Here is a 17,369-nt window from a genome sequence, read left to right as displayed (position 1 = left end):
CCAGATCAAACAGCAGTTAAATAAGGGGAAATCACATTGGCTTGTACTCTGTTTCCGGACAAGAACTATCCACCTCACTTCTCCTTTTCAGAAATATACAACTCATTTCGTGTTTGTCCCAAATTAATCATAATTCCCAGCCCTTACTGTTCCCGTTTCATGGTATCCAGCCAGAGAGAAGAACATCAAGAAATCAGAGAAAACGCGCGTTTCACAGAAGATCTTACAATTAAGCCTCAGAGCACAGAAAACAAACTCAACTACTTCCGTTTAACCAACAATAACGCAGCAAATCATAACCAGCTCTGTTCATGCAGGGTTATTCGTGGGGGTTCTTGAAATTCTTTGTGAAGTAACAAAAGTGCAGCTTTTCTCAGCGATTACAAGTTTACAAGCAGAAAGAAAAGGTGGGGAATCAATGAAGAAGCTTGTGGGTAGTAGGTACGTCCTCACTCAATAAGTTTCTCCACAAATCAGAAATTTTACAAGGCGAGGCGAGCGAGAAGGCAAGCTGAGACGAGGCCGACGGCCTCGAGGTGGAGAGCCGTGACGCTTCGAGGGGAGGCGAGCCAAGGCGACGCGAGCTCAGACGAACTGAGACGAGGCCCACAGTCGCGAGGCGGCGAGTGGAGGAGACAGACGACGCGAGACGGAGCACGAAGACGCAAACACAGAAGAGGAGGAGGAGGAGGAGGAAGAGGAGGAGAACACGCGAACAGAGGCAAAATTAGGGTTGCGTCTTTCTTCTGCCCTTAAAAAATTTTTAACGTGCAGAGAGAGTTTTAAGGAAGATGCTAGAACCTTACTCGAGTACCAGATTAAAAAAGAAGAGAAATAAAGGAGTATTTTTCCTCCTAAAAAATAATGAAAGCAATTGACTATTATAATTTATAAAAATTCGCAATTAAGTTGTTCCGTTAAATTCTTTTAATTTGATTAATAAAAAAATGTTGATGTAATTTTTTGATATTTTATTTCTCGACTATAACATGACTAAAACGATGTCGCTTTGATCGAATCCGAATTTTAATATTTTCTTATTTAAAATTAACTAGACATAAGATAATTCAAAAAAAAAAAAAAACAAAACCAACGATGAGGGCCTGCCGGCCTTCGCCCAAATCAGGCCATGGCAGTCGGATCTTCTTTTGAATTCGAGGCTGAAGATGAGTGTGAACTCAATCAATAGAGACACGAAAGAGAGATAAATAATCTCATTGCCTCGCTCTATTTCTTCATCTCTTCTTCTTCGACCTTTGGACACACACCACCATCCTAATGGACTCCATTCAAAAACAATTAGGCAAGAGAACGTTCTAGCTCATGTGGCAAAAGATTTCATCTCCATCAAACACCATCTGCAACTTTCATCGCCATTATTGTGATTGTTATTTCGAAGCGAATAAGCCATGACCGCTATGGCCATTGGTTGAATCACCTCCAACTTAGCTCAGGAAAAGGAAGGAGGGTTCATAGCCTTCGCTGGCGAAGGATGGGGCAGTGGCCCCGTCCCATTTGAGAGCAAACCATTGCGATCAAGTTCTTCGTGCCCCTTTAGATGAGTTGCATGAGAAGTTTTTATTTTTGGTTGAAGCTCCAAATTGAGTTATGAGCGATTTTTGCAATTCCGAGGATGGGGTACTTCCCCATTGTTGCTAGCCTTTTTTGGTGGTAGTGGGGCGGCAGCTGGTTCTGACTTTTGCTTTTTTATTTTATTTTATTATTTTAGCTTATTTTTAAAATTAGGCTAAATAAAAATTATATTAAAAATCAATTTCTGATTAAAACTAGGTCGATTTAGCAATGTCATCACTGCATATGAGAGAGAAAATATATAAAAAAAAAGACATAATTTCTATGAGCCAAATTGGATGGAGTTCGACAAAAAAAAAAAATAGATAGAGTTAGTGGAAGAACTCGATTATACCGATTTAATAAATTTTATGACTTGATTGTCCTTTTTGTAAGTTTTAGGATTAAATTACACTTTTGTGATGAGTTTTAATATTTGTAATGAATATATACCAAAAATAAAACAAAAAAGCACTTGAAGTGGAAGACTTCGACTGCGTTTGGAAAGACTTTTAGGGAAAGCCTTTGGGAAAATGCAAATGTCTTTGGGCTAAAGAGACTTGGTGAAATGCAAATACTGTTTGATAAATTGAAATTGAAAGTGCATTGAGATGTAGCTTTAGGAAAAATGTTGTTTGATAAACTTACATTTAGAAAGTCCTTTGGCATGCCGATTTAATTTTTTCAACTTCAATTCTTTTAAAATTAGGAAAAAAATAATGATGGCAACTTTTATATTTTCACGTTGAGAGTAACTTAAAAGGCACATATTAACAAATTTATAAGTTACAAAAGTCTAAATATGACTATTTGCATGCAATGATATCAAAAGATCATTATAATGAATATGATCACATGAATCACGAGGATAGAAATAAGTTTAATATTACAAACTTCCTTAACTATTAATTCAATCCATAAATTATGGTCAACTGAATATCCACACTTTTGGCAAAAAAAAAAAAAAGAATACCCATGATAAAGTGTAATTTCTTGCCATCGGATTTGCCTCCTCACACTCAAAACTCTTTTCCATGCCAAAGAAGTTTAGGAACAGAAACATTAACTTGATAAAAAAAAAAAAAAAAACTGGCTCCATTAAGATTACATTCGTTGACGGATGAAATTAACTCCCAACATATTAACAAATGATTTTCCCCCAGACACCGGAGGACACAACCATGTCTATAGAAAAAAGATCAAAACTTTCACATCTTCAAAGAAACCTTCCTCCATCTCTTTGTCTCTCTATCTCTATCGCAAGAACCCACGACTGGCGAAGACAAATGGCGACGAACTCGTGGAAGCTATCAAGACTAGAGACCCACATCTTCGGCGGTCCAACATGCCTTTTCCTTTGATGAACTTGACATCCTCTAGTATTGAAAAGATAAAACTGTCGGTACCATCCTAGTGCAAACAAGGGGATCTAGTAAGAGAGCAAGACATTCACAAGTCATTTGACAATTAAAAAAAAAAAAAACCAAGACATTCCAAGATAGTTTAATCTTTCCAACTTAAAATAGTGGCACGCTCAATAAGATGCAAGCTCTCGAAACAAGAACACAAGCTATCTTGACTTTCCTATGATTATAAGTGGGGCACATCTGTTCCTCATTTTCACCCAAATAATCAACAAGACAAACTATTTTGACCATAGCAAGCCTACATTATTAACTTGTCGGAGCACGACCACAAGCCTGCATTAACTTGGCAAACTAATCAAGTGAGCAAGACCATTCTTTTGACGTTAGACCGGACCGGACCATTCATTTCCCCAAAGGTTGTCTATAAAAAAATCATTCGCCCAGCAAATTACCGCCAAATTGACAAGTGACCAGCAATTGACCAACACGAAGTTGTCCAAAAACCTCAAAGTGACAGAAAAACAAGCCTTATGGTGTTTGGAGAAGCCTTATATTGGAAGCCTGAATGTAAGCCTACTAAATTGAATGAAGAAAACTCAACATAGTCCGAAGCACTGAGGAAATTGTTCATTGCATGAGTGCTATGTTTCATTGCATCAGCATTGCATAAGCTATATAGCAACCCCATTAACATGACAGCAATGGCACAAAAGGATAAAAAGCATAATAGGAAGAAAATTTAGTCGGTGTTTATTGTGAAAAATCAGCCACCATAAATTTGCATCGCACAATTTGAGAACTTCATCTTATCATGTTTAGTACGTCTTGTACACATGGAAATTGATTTGGTTCAATGAATAACCATGCTTTGAGTAATCCGCATAATTGGTGTCCATAAACCCCGCCACGCCACTAAGCACCGTAGACTCTGTCCTTGATAGCGAGTTTATTGTTTACTTTTTCTTGTTCTTTATTATTTACCTTTCCTTGATATCCGGAAGTGAAAAAATTCAAGGTAACTTCTTTGTCTGTACAAAAATTTAAGTGTATCTATCATATGATCCATGACCCAAGAAATGGGAGACTCCTTCAAATGGCCGAGCCATCTTATCATCTTTAACTGCAGATGAATGCCCAATTCTTGGTGTTACAGCACATAGAGCCTCATACATTGCCTTTTGATTGACTAGTTATAGATAAACGGAAAATTCCAAGGTTGGTAGATTTACCTAATTGCTAAATCATTCTGATGTGAATGGCCAACTTGAATAAATATTTCATCTCAGCTCACATACCTAAGCACTATCAGCATAAATGCCAACTAGCCACAAAATACACTATGCATCCGCACCACGTAAGACACGACCACGCAAGATTCAAGCTCGAGAGGCGAGCTTCGGGATTCCAAAGAAAATCCAGGCAAAAACGAAACTAATAAAGGCCTAAAAGTGAAGTATTTCACCGATTGCGCCAGAAAATTGATGGAATCTACATCGAACGCTAAAGTGAAGCAATGGCGACGTGAGAGAAGATGAACTCACCATGCGATTGCGTCGAAACGATGATCGCGAGGGCCAACGCAGTGGATCGGGAGAAGGAGTGGATGGAGACCGACCTTTGCAGAGCCATCGTCGTTGAAGGTAATCACGCGAAAGGAAAGAACCGAGAATCCAAATCTAGGGTTTCTGGGTGTGTCTTCGTCTCTGCTATCGTCCTTTGGGAAGAGATCGTGAAACGATCCAGCTTCATGGGTTTTTTTTTCCCTATCTAAGGGCTAATTTTGGAATTACAATAAATCTTGAGAATAATTAAGGAAAGATAAAAAAAAAGGATACTCGTGCATTCTCGACAAGATGCCGAGAATGCTAGAAAGCCCAAGGCAGCCTTGGGCTTTTAGCCTTTTGAAAGCTTTTTTTTTTTTTTTTTTTTTTTTTGAAAGCTACTTTTCATTAAGGATATTTTCAAAAATGTTTCCCAAACACCTACACTTTAGCCCAAGGGGCTTTGGGTGTCCAAAGCCCCTTTGGGAAAGTCATTCTCGAAGTCTTTGACTTTCACATATATGAATTTACTCAAATGTCCTTCTATATCTACCTTATCCACCTTTTTAACCCCCACCCGTCGGTTTTTCACCACTTATCAATTTCAGGCGAAAATAATAATATGTATAATTTGCTTCCATATTTTATATGTAACGAATTGTCTTTTTCTTTTATAAACATGTAATTCCAGATTTGCTAGAATTCATGGGCTATAGGTATTTTTATTTTAACTAAGTATTATTAACTAATCATTCACTCTTGAATTTGTTATATTCTAACGAATACATTAGAATGATATGATAACATTGAAATGTTATTTGTTAAAAGTCGATACGTCTAAAGCGATGAGATTGAAATTTCCTCATCGCGAATTAAGTAATGGCATGAGAAGGACCATTGAGATTCTTTTAGGGCGGAGCTATTTCTATCCTTATATGACTAAATCCACTCAATTTTGATCAAAAAGATAAAATTGCCCTTTATCATTAAATTACAATTCAAGTTGGTAGTTCCAAATTCATTTACTCTCCTTTTTCTTTGTTTTCTTATATTTGTGTTTGATCTACATGCCATAATTAAGCATTTCAAATATTCGGTTTTTGTTTATTAAAGATTTTCCTTGCATATTGAAGGCAATATATTTTTTTTTATGCAAGATATTGTCGAAAAGAGAAATTTTCAAGAAATCTAGTTCTTTTCTACATTGTCGATCAAATTTATGGATATATGATTAAACAAATGAAATTTAATTAAATCAAGACTTACATAAAGTAAGGTTTTTTTTAAATGCCATTTTAGATTAACAAAAATCAATATCCTCTATGAACTATTTTCGCAAACAAAAAAATCAAAATACCTCATCATGCATATTCTTAGATATTCCTCTAACGTCGTAGATGCTCTGAGTAAAAGTATCTCGCCAATATAGTAATAAAAAAATTAAATTCTCTGATATAGTAAATAAAAAGATCTGACATATACTTTAGAGTAATGAAATTAATAAAAAGTTCACCAACAAAGTGAGCTCTTGAGATAAGAGGAACAAAAAATTGAGAAGTATGATGGAGAAGATACTTTTCGATTTTATACTATATGAAAGAATGTCTTTTTCTTACTATTAATGAGATAATTTTACATGAGGTATGTAAAACGTTATAAGAATTTCTGAAGATGCACTTTTTCTTTAATATGCTAAAAAGAAAAAACATGTGAAATGCTTAATTATGGTAATCATCCTAAATAGAAAAAGGAAAAAAAAAGATGAGTGTGGCCATAACTTTAGGTTATAATCGAAAACTTGGGGGAATTTTATCTTTTTAGTGTAAAAGAGGGCGAATTTAGTCATTTTTGGGGTGAAAATAGCTCCACCTTCTTTTATTATATAAAATTATTTTATTTCCAAACAATTAAGTTAATTGCAAAGTTTCGATTGGCTATGAAGTTACATAACCCACAATTTGCCAGAAAATAAGCTTTTTCATTGGAGATAATTGTATTTGGCACAGCGGAAATAATTATAAGATAATATAACTCTTCGCCTTTTTATATCTTGAATAAAACAAAAAATAAAAATAAAATGCGCCATAGTGATTTCAACTAACTTTAGGTCAGTATGTTCAACCAACTAATTGAAAATTGAAGTGTGAGGCATTTCAAAATGTTATAATTAGCTTTAATATTGAAGGCCGTAATTTTTTTTTTTACTCTTCATATTAAGTATTTTCTTGGAAATTTCTATTACGTTTACCATGTAATACAATGATAATACTAAAAAATTCCTAATTGTTGTTGAGCTTCTGCAATTTACATTGTCATGTGATGTGAGTTAAGCATTCAACCTTTATTTTGTTTAAAAATGCAAGAATTGTATCAAATAAGCTGTAATTTAACGATCGTTTATGTTAAATGCACATTTCAATTTTGCACAACTCGTTGGTATGACGTGCCAGTATATTTATTACTAGTGCACAAAAACTCAAGCCTTACGTTCAAGAATTCGCTCGAGTGGGGGGAAGGATTGGTGCGGCATGCAACACCCCCGCGGACTTAACAAAGATATGTAACTGAAATTTTAATTGCCAAATGAAAAGTACAAAATGTCAATAAAGAGTAATAGTCAAACTTTTACATACTTTTACCATCCCAATCCGTGCAGAACAGAATTTTTTTTTCCCTTTCAAGTTAGCAGGACATTTCATGATGAAGGCATTCTTTGCTCTTATCTTATTTTTCATACCCAAAAATGCTGCATTCCTCTTTATTCTAATTAAATCTTTGCTTCATTAATTGATTTAGGTTCCATACACAATTTCAACCAATAGAGAGGTTCCTTTACAAAGACTCGACTATTCAATGTAGGCTCTTTTTTTTTTTTTTTGGGTGGGTCGGAGACTTTTCAATATAGGTTGAAACACCATGATGTAGGCATTCACAAACACAAAAGATCGCATTAAGTCAGCTCAATGTTGGTATAACTACGGGAAAATTACCAAAAAAATTCTAAATCTTTTCATTTATGTCAATTCATTCCATTTAATCGGTCGGGACCGACGTGGATTTTTTAAAATAATATTTTTTGAATGTTTTGAATATTATATTTTCTTTATTTTTTTTTAATTAGGGTCGGACGCCCTTGTCCAAATCAGGGAAAGGCTGTCGACGCCCTTGCTAGCCCTAGGTCAAAAAAAAAAAAACCCTCAAAAAAAGAAAGAAAAGAAAAAAGAAAAATATTATAATTTTTTTTTTTTGAGCTGTAGGCCCGACGAGGCTCACTAACCGCAGCGGTCGAAGGCTTTGCGGCCTCGCTGATGCCCTTATTGACCACAGGTGGGGTTGTGAAGCCTTGGATTGCAGGCGACAGTTTCGTGGAAAAAAATGGAAAAGAAAAAGAAAAATCAAAGGATTAAAAATTCCAAAACTAAAATTATAAAAAAATCCAATAAATTCAAAAAATTCAAAAAATTGTCCCGGCGGTGCCATGTTAGATTTTCAGGCTTCCACGTCGGATTTTAGGCAAGGCAAATTGCCGATGGCACTTAAATAATTGATATTTCAAATTTGTGACACATAAGTGAGCAAAAAAAAGTTATAACATTCAAGTGAGCAATGTACGAAAATTATGGCACTCTTGCTGCTGTTCTTGTCCCATAAAACTTTGCTATGATGGTTAAAAATACATTATTGTAGTTTTATGCAATCATCAAAGCGTATGATTAGAAACATATTTTTGAAATTTTATCGCTCACCATATAATTCTGCTTATTTGATTTTCCAAATAATAAGTAGTTTTACCACTACCAATATGATTATTCTCCTTTATGGGTGTGGTTCTTGGGCGAATCTTAATTGAATTTTGTAAACTTGTAAGACCCACATAATTAAATTGTCTTCTTCTAATTATTAAATATCAAATTACCACAAACACCCTAAACTACATCACATTTGAAAGTGCTTTTCACACGTAGTTTCTAAGCAGGGGACATTGATATAAAATAGAAATAACGACGAGCATTGAGCCTATGAAATTCCATATAAAATTTACAACACTCGACATATGAAAATGTTTATTATTCACTTATGACGTACTTCATAGGTAAATCCACACTGCCTCATACTGATGGGGCTTTTCAATATGTAAGTCAAGTTTAGATTAAGCGCTCCAATGTTTCGTACAGAAGGCAAATTTATGTTTATGTCTGTTCGACGACTGAAAAAGCTAGAGACATGGGGACCGTCCCCACGGGGCTTGAATGGACAGAACATGCCATTCAGATTTCCTTGACATCTCCTGGCATGCCTTGGGGACGAGGGAGCCTCTCTCTCTCTCTCTCTCTCTCTCTCTCAAATATCAATCATTTATAATTATCACCTTCAAGTCCAAGAAGCTGAAGCAGCTCTGCGCTAGTGCAGACTCGTAGTGGCAGTTCTAGCTTCCTTAGCGCAGTCGAATCGAATCAAACCGAACCGACTACCATGTCTCTATCTTTCAGACTCACTCCTACTTCCTCACCTTCGCCACCATCTCATCTCAGATTCAGCCCCCTCTCTCGATCCAACCTCAACCCATCACCAATCCACTGTCCCTCTCCCTTAAAGTTTATATTTTCATCCCCAATCCGATGCGTGACTGGAGGCTCCGACCACGTGTCGGTGACCCGAGCGAGACCCGGATGGGAAAACGCGCTGTCTGCTGCGGCGAGCCTTTACCCTCTTTACGTGAGCGTCGGAGGGGTCGTGGCTTGCCTCAAGCCCTCTGCTTTTCAGTGGTTTGTGCAGAGAGGTCCGACCTCGTATAGCTTGTCGCTTGGGCTGATTATGTTGGCCATGGGTCTCACTCTCGAGCTCAAGGACTTGTTCTCTCTCTTCCTGCAGAGACCTCTCTCGGTAATCTTATTTTCCTCGGAAATTCTATTCCTTCTAAACGGTCACTCGCCGAGATTGAGGGTGACAGAGACAGAGAATTTGGTCAATGTTGATGATTTACTTCTCGGATGCCCTTTACAGTGTATTCTTTCAAATTTAATATCGAGGAGTAAAAGTCTGGGTATTGGTTGCATTTTGTTGTTCTTGAGAAATTTATTGGATCTAGCCGAGTTCTCTTTTCCATAAGGTTTGACGGTTCTCCAATATGGAAGAGCTAACACGGTAACAATTAAAAAGTAGGCCTAGTTCTATGTCTTGGAGTCCTGGGCTTAATGGCATTGAGTTGGGTTGTTGTGGTCCAGTTATACCTCATAGTATGTCTATCATAAGTTCACACTCATAAAAGTGCACGGGTTCCTGAAACAATTAGTTTTCATCGAGGACTATTGATACAATAGCAATGCTGCAATATTCCTCTAATGTTGTGGCAGAAGCACTCATAAAAAAAATGAATGGGATGTAGAATGGTCTATTTTTCCCACAGCATTCTTACAGTGAACTGAACATGAAGTCATGATCTCCCTTTAGTGCAATCGAGAAGCTATGTCCGATACACGCCTCATTCATCTGCATTGTTGTTATATCTTTAACTATTTTTTCTAAGTACAATCTTGCCAATGCTTTACCAATCAGATACTCTTTGGATGTGTGGCTCAATATACTATTATGCCAGCTCTTGGGACCTTAATAAGTAGATTACTGGGGCTTCCTCCACCTCTTTCAGTGGGTTTGATCTTGCTTGCTTGTTGCCCCGGGGGAACTGCTTCCAATGTGGTAAGACTTCTTTTTTCACGCACCATTATATCAGCAATCTAGAGGCAAATAGTGGCTAAAATAAATTTCGTCCAATTACTCCTGTGGTTATAGTATGGCTTTTTGTGCTGTCTAAAAGCTTCTTCAAAATATAGGCTCAGTCTCCAGTTGACAGCATCTGAGGCTGGAGAATGTACTCTATCAGTCACAACTCAATTTAAAGCACTTACTAACGCAGCATAGGGTCAAGTTTGTTAAGTAATCAAGCACGAGCCTGATGTATGCTTGTTCTTTTGTGGCTATATTGTCAGTTATCTGGTATATGTACATGTTATGTGTCTTAATGAGGGAACTGAGGGATGTGGACTGTTGAGATCTGACGGCTAGTCAGAGTCATCTGACCCTGCCACGTGTTGCTGAAGGTGTTGAATGGATACAAGGCGGATACTGTAGTTGATATGGTTCAAATCCATTTGAGTTGAATGGTGTCCAATGATAGTATTTGTGAGGCAAACAATGATGTTTTATTTGGTTTACTTTTCACAGTCAATGCAGTCAGCAAGCATGTTATAACTGAGAATGCCTCATTTCGATGATATCTCCATACATTTCCATTTTCTGAAGTAACATTTCAGGTTACTTTAATTGCTCAAGGGGATGTTCCTCTATCTATCGTGATGACAGTTTGCACCACTCTCGGAGCAGTACTTCTTACTCCTCTCCTGACGAACATATTGGCAGGAACTTATGTTCCTGTTGATGCCATTAAACTTTCCATCAGCACCATGCAGGTATGATCTGAAGTCAGCTTGTGAGGACACCACCGACAAGCTCGGCATGGATGGTTATATTTTTTGTTGTATTTTTCTTATGTAGGTGGTAGTTGCTCCAATTCTCTTAGGATCGTACTTTCAAAGTGCATTTCCTGGAGCGGTGAAGGTTGTGACTCCTTTTGCACCACTTTTTGCAGTATTGGCATCTTCTCTACTAGCATGCAGGTACAGTTCATCTGTGTTATTTGACTTGGAGTCATTGCTCTTACATTGCATCTCTCATGTATATTTTATATCTGGTGGCTCTAGTGTATTCTCGGAAAATGTGGTCCGACTCAAGTCTTCATTGCTTGGTGCTTCATCAGCCTGTGATCTCTCCACGTTTGCTCATGTTCAGGCAATATTATCTGGTGAACTAGGGTTGGTAATACTTTCTGTGCTACTACTGCATTTTGCTGGTTTTTTTTTGGGGTAAGTACTCACCTTTGTTCCATCTTTCACATTGTATTTAAATAATATCTTGTTTACATATCCGATGAATGTATTGCTTGTATATTTCACTCTTTGGCACAATAATGTGGTCCCATGATCTTCTCTTTTGTTTCTTTTTTCTTTAGTGCCTGTGCAAGTGAGTGGTTTTTTTTTTTTTTTGGGGGGGGTGGTGGGGGCCGGGGGTAGGGGGAGGTGCATTGGGGGAAGCTAGTGTCTCAGCTTATTACATACTGTTCACATTTGGTAAGCTTCTCATTTCAGAAGAAGATACTTGCCTTTATGGCTGTATATCCCTAGAAGAGTGGTTGAACGTCCTTGGCTGTCTCATTCATTTGAGTTCCTGTTAATATCCTCAGATTCTGTCACTCTAGTCAAGCTGTAAATTGAATAAAGAGGACATGAGAACCAAGAAATTATACTGAGGCATGCATGTGTGGCTGGTTTATGCATGTGAAGATGGAAGTTGTTCTTTACTGTACCAGATATGTATGATCATGCAATTCATTACTGAACAAAAGACCTCGTCATTCACTTCCTGATAAGTGGGAGATCATGTAATGTTTCGAAATAAAAGCATGCACACGCGCGTGTGTGTGATGATCACCCTTATGTTAACTCCTGATTCACATTTTCTAGACTAAGGAAATCGCTTGACAGGTTTGCCCTGCTGGCATATTCAGCAGAATACTACTATAGCAAGTTCTACTCTTCGACTGTTGGTTATGTGTAACAATGTCTGCATCTAATACATATACTTCATTACATTATCTGCAGGTACATAGCCTCAGCAATTTGCGGGTCTAGAGAACCACAAAGGCGAGCAGTGTCTATTGAGGTAACTTCTCATTGATGTTCAGTGATTTTGGCATTGTCCAAGGCTCTCTGACAACCCTATATAGAGAAACTTAGTAGACTTCTACTCTGTTTGTGTGTGCGTTTGGGCACTGTAGAATTCTTGAGAGGTTTAGATTTTCAGTTCTGTTGATTGCTTGGAATGACTTAACTCATAAAAATTTTAAATAACGCAATGTACCTATATTGTTTAGCATGGCTAACATGTTCCTTATTATAACATTTGTCTCCTACACACTGGACTGCAGGTGGGTATGCAGAACTCTTCATTGGGCGTGGTTTTAGCAACCTCCCATTTCACCTCACCTTTGGTTGCGCTACCTCCAGCCATGTCTGCGGTTATCATGAATATCATGGGAAGCAGTTTAGGCTTCATCTGGAGACATATTGATCCATCTGATCAGACAACTGCTCCTCAAATAAATGACTAACTTAAAGTTGCTGCTTAAAAAGACAGAGGATATTGGTTATATGAAGACCCATAGGCGCAAATTCTTCATTTACTTCGATTCTTGCTTACATCGGATAGAATGAATTTCATCGACGAGTTTACATACAAGTTTCAGGATCTAGTCACTTCCGAAGTGGAAATGGAAGTTAGGTGAACGATGTAAAATTGGTTCTTTGTGGGTGTGAGTATGGCTAATTATTTCTCCTGTTTTTGGATTGTTTTCTTATTTTGAGGGTTGCCATGCCACAATGGTAATGGGGGAAAACCAGGGAGAAGGCTTTGCAATGGACGACACCGAATGTCCTGTGGGTTGTCTTGTGCGCTTCTCTCTCGAAACCCAACTACTGCCTAGAGGTTGCTATTTACTAACAGACAAGACCTCCTTGTTGCCAATCCTGTATTATGCAACATGACATGGGGAAAGCGTGTGGGGTTTGTGTTGTCCATTTTTATTGTTAATGTTTAACTTCATGTGAGGACTTTGAAAGGGAAAGGGGGAAAAAAAATAGGTGGACCAGCTGGCCTGGATGGTGACATACGATTTCCACAGCACTTGTTATCACAGGAATGTGCCACAGAAAATGTCAAATAAGATGTTCGCTATTTGCAGCTGGTGGGTGCACCGTGTTTCTGTGATTTTAATGGCCGAATGCAGGGCTTGAGAATTTGCTAAGGCGGTGCAACGTTTGTGCAATCGTTGGAAAAGAAATACTTTATGTGACTTGCGAAACTGCTTTACTCAGTTGTTTTTGCATGGAATGTCCTGAAAGTCGGGTTATAAATATGTAATTGATGTACATATCCATAAACACGATGTACGTATCTATAAATGCATGTGATACAATATGATTTTGATGTCTTTGGTATGAAGCTCGTAATATGGATTGTTTTTTGTTTGTTATCATTCTTTGGGAGAGAGCAAAAGAAAAAAAAAATCACGAAAATGGCGAACGATGATTGATGTGCCAATCATCTCCTTCTCCACATCAATGATTGATCTTTGTTTTCTTCTCCTTTTAGAACACCGTTCACGTTGAATCCATCGAAAAGCCTGCTCACATAGAATAGGTCAATTCATGACTGACTTGGGGGCGTCAGTGTCTATATACCAGTGAATGAACGTGATACAAGTACAAAGAATAATCCTCAATTGGAGAGTCAATCCATGGAACACTTTCGGTTTAATACCTTAACAACTGAAGGGAAAGGAAAAAATGGAGCCTGAGTCGACGACACCTCCTGAAACCAAGGATTTCATGAGGATCGATCCTCCTGAAACTGAAAAGCAGGGAAGCAGCAAATGGCCACAGGAGAAACCAAACTCCGACGATGATGGACGTGATCATGGTGATATAAAGACTGAACTGAAGTTGACCAATGAAGCTTCTCACGGCGTTTATCCGTACAGCACAAACATGGCCGCCAAAGCTCCAACCAAGAAAATCACTAAGGCGAAAACAGATGCCGAAAGACCAGGGAGCAGCAGGCAGCCCTTGCTGCCGCCACAGTTTGGATGCAATGGACCTCGGCATGCTACTCTTCTTGAACGAGAGCTGTTCCCCCAAATGAGGTAACTCGAAACCCTGTTCAAATTTCGAAATCTTTTAATTCCACCGGTTGGGCTGCCTGGAAATGTCGGATCCATAAGATGGTGATGTTCAGGAATACACAGACCTCAGACTGCAACTCGGCAACGTCGCAGCTCACCATATTCTATGCTGGCACCGTCAATGTCTACAATGATGTCCCTGTTGATAAGGTGCATGATCAGGCATACACTTGGTTTCCTCTTGGTTGTTTTTCTTTCTTGCATAACATGTACAGGAGTTCTCATGTCCACCCCTCACGTTATTCTGATTTTTGCCGAAGTCATGCTTGATCTCCGTTGTGTTTGAAGTGGCTAATTAAGATGGCAAAAAGCAGGCCCAGGCGATTATGCTTCTAGCTGGTGAAAGCTCTTTGACGAAGCCTGTGGTGGCAAAATCTGCAGATATAATCAGGAAGATTCCACTTCATCCGCAGCAGATTGGTTTGCCTTCCATCTGCAAGCTGCAAGGAGGTAAAAGTGTTCTCTCTTTACAGTGTATTCGTAGCTCGGCATACATGTCCCCGAATTGAGCTGGACTCACCCTTTCTCTCTTCCTCACTAGACATTCCAATGGCAAGAAAGAATTCGCTCTGCCTCTTTCTTCAAAAGCGTCATGATCGGTACCGGTCTTTCCATTTGCCTTTCTTTCTCAGGATCCCTCCTCGGACATTTTGTGCGAGAGATGGCTGATGTTTCTTGCTCTTTGATGGGAACATGGTTCACAGGATTACAAACAAAAACCCCAACTGTTCATCTGGTAGGAGACACCAAGAAATGGAGCCAAGAGAAGAAGAGGGCTCGAGTGCTTCGAGGAACAATCGTCATTGCTCTCCTCTGTCGCCCTTCCCTTCGCGATCGGGATTCCTCTGTTCTGTATCAGCTACTAAGAAATGACATCAAGTCCAACCGCCATCTGTCTCCAAGTCACAATTTGACTCTTGCTATCCACCCAATAATCTTCACAGACACTTCTTGTTTGTTCTTAGCGAGTCTCATCGTTTATAACTAGCAACGGCATCTCCTGTGAATTCTCCGAGTTGAATGTACTCCTACTACTAATGGAGTATAGATAAATGAGCGCTGTTTCCATTCTTCAAATCCTTGATACTTGGGAGTGCTTTCTGATTTCAAGTAGCTGTAATTTCGCAATGCGAATACTTTGGCTCCGTTTGTATCGCTTTATAATAATTTCCTTTGTGCCAAATACAATTATCTCCAATGAAAAGCTTATTTCATGACAAAATATGGGTATGTAATTAAATGGTCAACGAAACTTTGCAATAAACTTAATCGGTCGGAAATAAAATTAATTTTTGGTATAATAAAAGAATCTCAATTTTTTTTTTATCATGTCGTTACTTAATTCGCAGCGAGAATAGTTCAATCTCTCTATTGATTTTCAACAAATCATATTTTTATGTTATCAACTCATTTTAACATCGTAATTAGAATATAACAAACTTAGAAATAAAAGATTAGTTCAGTTAAGCAAATAATACCAACAACCCATGAATTCTAGAAATCTGGAATGACATGTTTATAAAGATATAATAATTCGCTCATATGGATATGGAAGTGAATTACAGAAGGGCATTTGAGTAAAAACCGATGGAGGGGGTAAAAAGGTGGATAAGATAGATATGGTAGGGCATTTGGGTAAAGCCCAATGGGAAGGCTTCCCCATGTATAGGGGTCTAGTCTCTTCCTTGAGTCTTTCTCTCTGGACACTCTCTCTCCATCTTTCTCCGCGTCCGTCGACTGTTCTCTCTCGCCGTCCATGGCCAAAAGAACCTTCGAATTTCGATCCCCCCCTCCCTCCTCCCTCCCCGGAAGCCAAACCAAGCTCGAACCCTGCAGAAGCACAACCCCATGTCTTTTAAGTCGGGCTCGTCACTTGGGTCCCTGTCCAAGAAAGGGACCATCGCAGCGGCAGCAGCAAACCCGGTCGAAGAAAAGGAAGCGCCTTCTTCGGTGTCGCCCATATTGGTTTCTTCATTGGGATTGAATAGGATAAAGACGCGGTCTGGGCCGCTGCCGCAGGAGACCTTTTTTAGGGTTTAGGGGTGAGAAGGGGTTGGGTTTGGGGGGCAAGTAACCTCTCCAGGTCGAGTGTGAATATCGGGGATCGGAGTTCGGGATCAGCGAATTGGAGTTCCGGCAGTGGTGGCAAGACGAAGGAAACGGCTTTTGCTCCGAGCAAAATGGGTGTTCCTCGGGACGATGCGGTGTTTGGAAGATGGTCGAAAATGGGACTAATTCCGACGGTGTGTCACCTGGGAGTGTGTCGTCAACGGATCGGAGCCCCAATTTGCCTGCAGCTTCCAGTTTAGCGAATGCGGAATCATCTTCTGGAGCAGGTTTGCATTTGGTGAGAAGTTTCTGTATTAATTTTCTAGCGATGAGTTTTATTTTGGAATTATTTCATTTCTTACGTCCTTTTTTATTTTTACTTAGGTCAAATTGTCTGAACCTTCTTATTTTAGTTAGGAATATTCTACGGCTAGCAATTCATTTATTTCCAAATTGATCTAGAAGTGAATATCGTTCGGCATCTGGGGTAGTGGACTGACCATAGAATCCTGTTCAAAGTTTATTCAGAGAGACGCATTGACGCTTTTTTAAGTTTATTATTATTTATCAAGATAAAGTTACTTTATGCAATTAATAAATGAACAAATAATAACATGTGGCGAGCTTTTCAAGAATAGTTTGGTAGTCAAAGAACAAAGATCTGAGGTACTTTCTGTATGTTGAGGTAAAAAATAGTATTATTTGGTTTTTATTGACCATTGAGAGTTTGAATTTGATTTAATTTGAGGCAATTATTGCAAGTAGCAAAATATGTAAAATCTAGTATGGATAAATTCGAAAAGTGCGGGATTTGCTGGCTTGACATTCATGATACTTTGGAATTGCTATTTCTTAAGTATGCACGAATAATATACATATAGAATTGATAGTGAAAATCAAGTTTAAGGGTGATGAGATACAAAAGAACTCATGCTCACTTCGTATGCATGAGGGCTAGCTATAGCTTATTTTAAAAGCTAAAATCTT

The 17,369-nt window shown here is 38.5% G+C and overlaps 2 protein-coding genes across 3 annotated transcripts; both read left to right on the top strand.

Annotated features, from left to right (window-relative positions):
• Positions 1-8,779: 8,779 nt before the first annotated feature.
• LOC115747274 (probable sodium/metabolite cotransporter BASS1, chloroplastic) lies at positions 8,780-13,238 on the top strand. Of its 2 annotated transcripts, none has more exons than XM_048272501.1 (7): positions 8,780-9,364; positions 10,037-10,177; positions 10,792-10,947; positions 11,033-11,154; positions 11,239-11,349; positions 12,196-12,256; positions 12,522-13,238. In XM_048272501.1, exons 1-7 carry the CDS (start codon positions 8,954-8,956, stop codon positions 12,702-12,704), a joined length of 1,185 nt encoding a protein of 394 aa, XP_048128458.1. In that variant the 5' UTR covers positions 8,780-8,953; the 3' UTR covers positions 12,705-13,238. The 2 variants fall into 2 exon arrangements, with proteins under 2 accessions (XP_048128458.1, XP_030539223.2); XM_030683363.2 differs by having other exon boundaries at positions 8,781-9,364; positions 11,239-11,400.
• A 407-nt stretch (positions 13,239-13,645) lies between these two features.
• Positions 13,646-15,340, top strand: LOC115747277 (protein TIFY 10b-like). Its single transcript, XM_030683368.2, has 5 exons — positions 13,646-14,294; positions 14,387-14,483; positions 14,648-14,783; positions 14,875-14,932; positions 15,038-15,340. Exons 1-5 carry the CDS (start codon positions 13,939-13,941, stop codon positions 15,204-15,206), a joined length of 816 nt encoding a protein of 271 aa, XP_030539228.1. The 5' UTR covers positions 13,646-13,938; the 3' UTR covers positions 15,207-15,340.
• Positions 15,341-17,369: the final 2,029 nt, after the last annotated feature.

The sequence above is a fragment of the Rhodamnia argentea genome, chromosome 11 (assembly GCF_020921035.1).
Source record: "Rhodamnia argentea isolate NSW1041297 chromosome 11, ASM2092103v1, whole genome shotgun sequence".
In the NCBI taxonomy this organism is placed as follows: Eukaryota; Viridiplantae; Streptophyta; class Magnoliopsida; order Myrtales; family Myrtaceae; genus Rhodamnia; species Rhodamnia argentea.
This window is presented reverse-complemented; position numbering and strand designations above follow the sequence as displayed.

Bases quoted from the DNA above. Each gene is read 5' to 3' on its own strand.
- LOC115747277 (XM_030683368.2), top strand. From the start codon at position 13,939: ATGGAGCCTGAGTCGACGACACCTCCTGAAACCAAGGATTTCATGAGG. The intron at 14,295-14,386 runs GTAACTCGAAAC...GGTGATGTTCAG, and splicing joins GAGCTGTTCCCCCAAATGAG to GAATACACAGACCTCAGACT. The intron at 14,784-14,874 runs GTAAAAGTGTTC...CTTCCTCACTAG, and splicing joins CATCTGCAAGCTGCAAGGAG to ACATTCCAATGGCAAGAAAG.
- LOC115747274 (XM_030683363.2), top strand. From the start codon at position 8,954: ATGTCTCTATCTTTCAGACTCACTCCTACTTCCTCACCTTCGCCACCA. The intron at 11,401-12,195 runs GTAAGTACTCAC...CATTATCTGCAG, and splicing joins TTTGCTGGTTTTTTTTTGGG to GTACATAGCCTCAGCAATTT. The intron at 12,257-12,521 runs GTAACTTCTCAT...ACTGGACTGCAG, and splicing joins GGCGAGCAGTGTCTATTGAG to GTGGGTATGCAGAACTCTTC.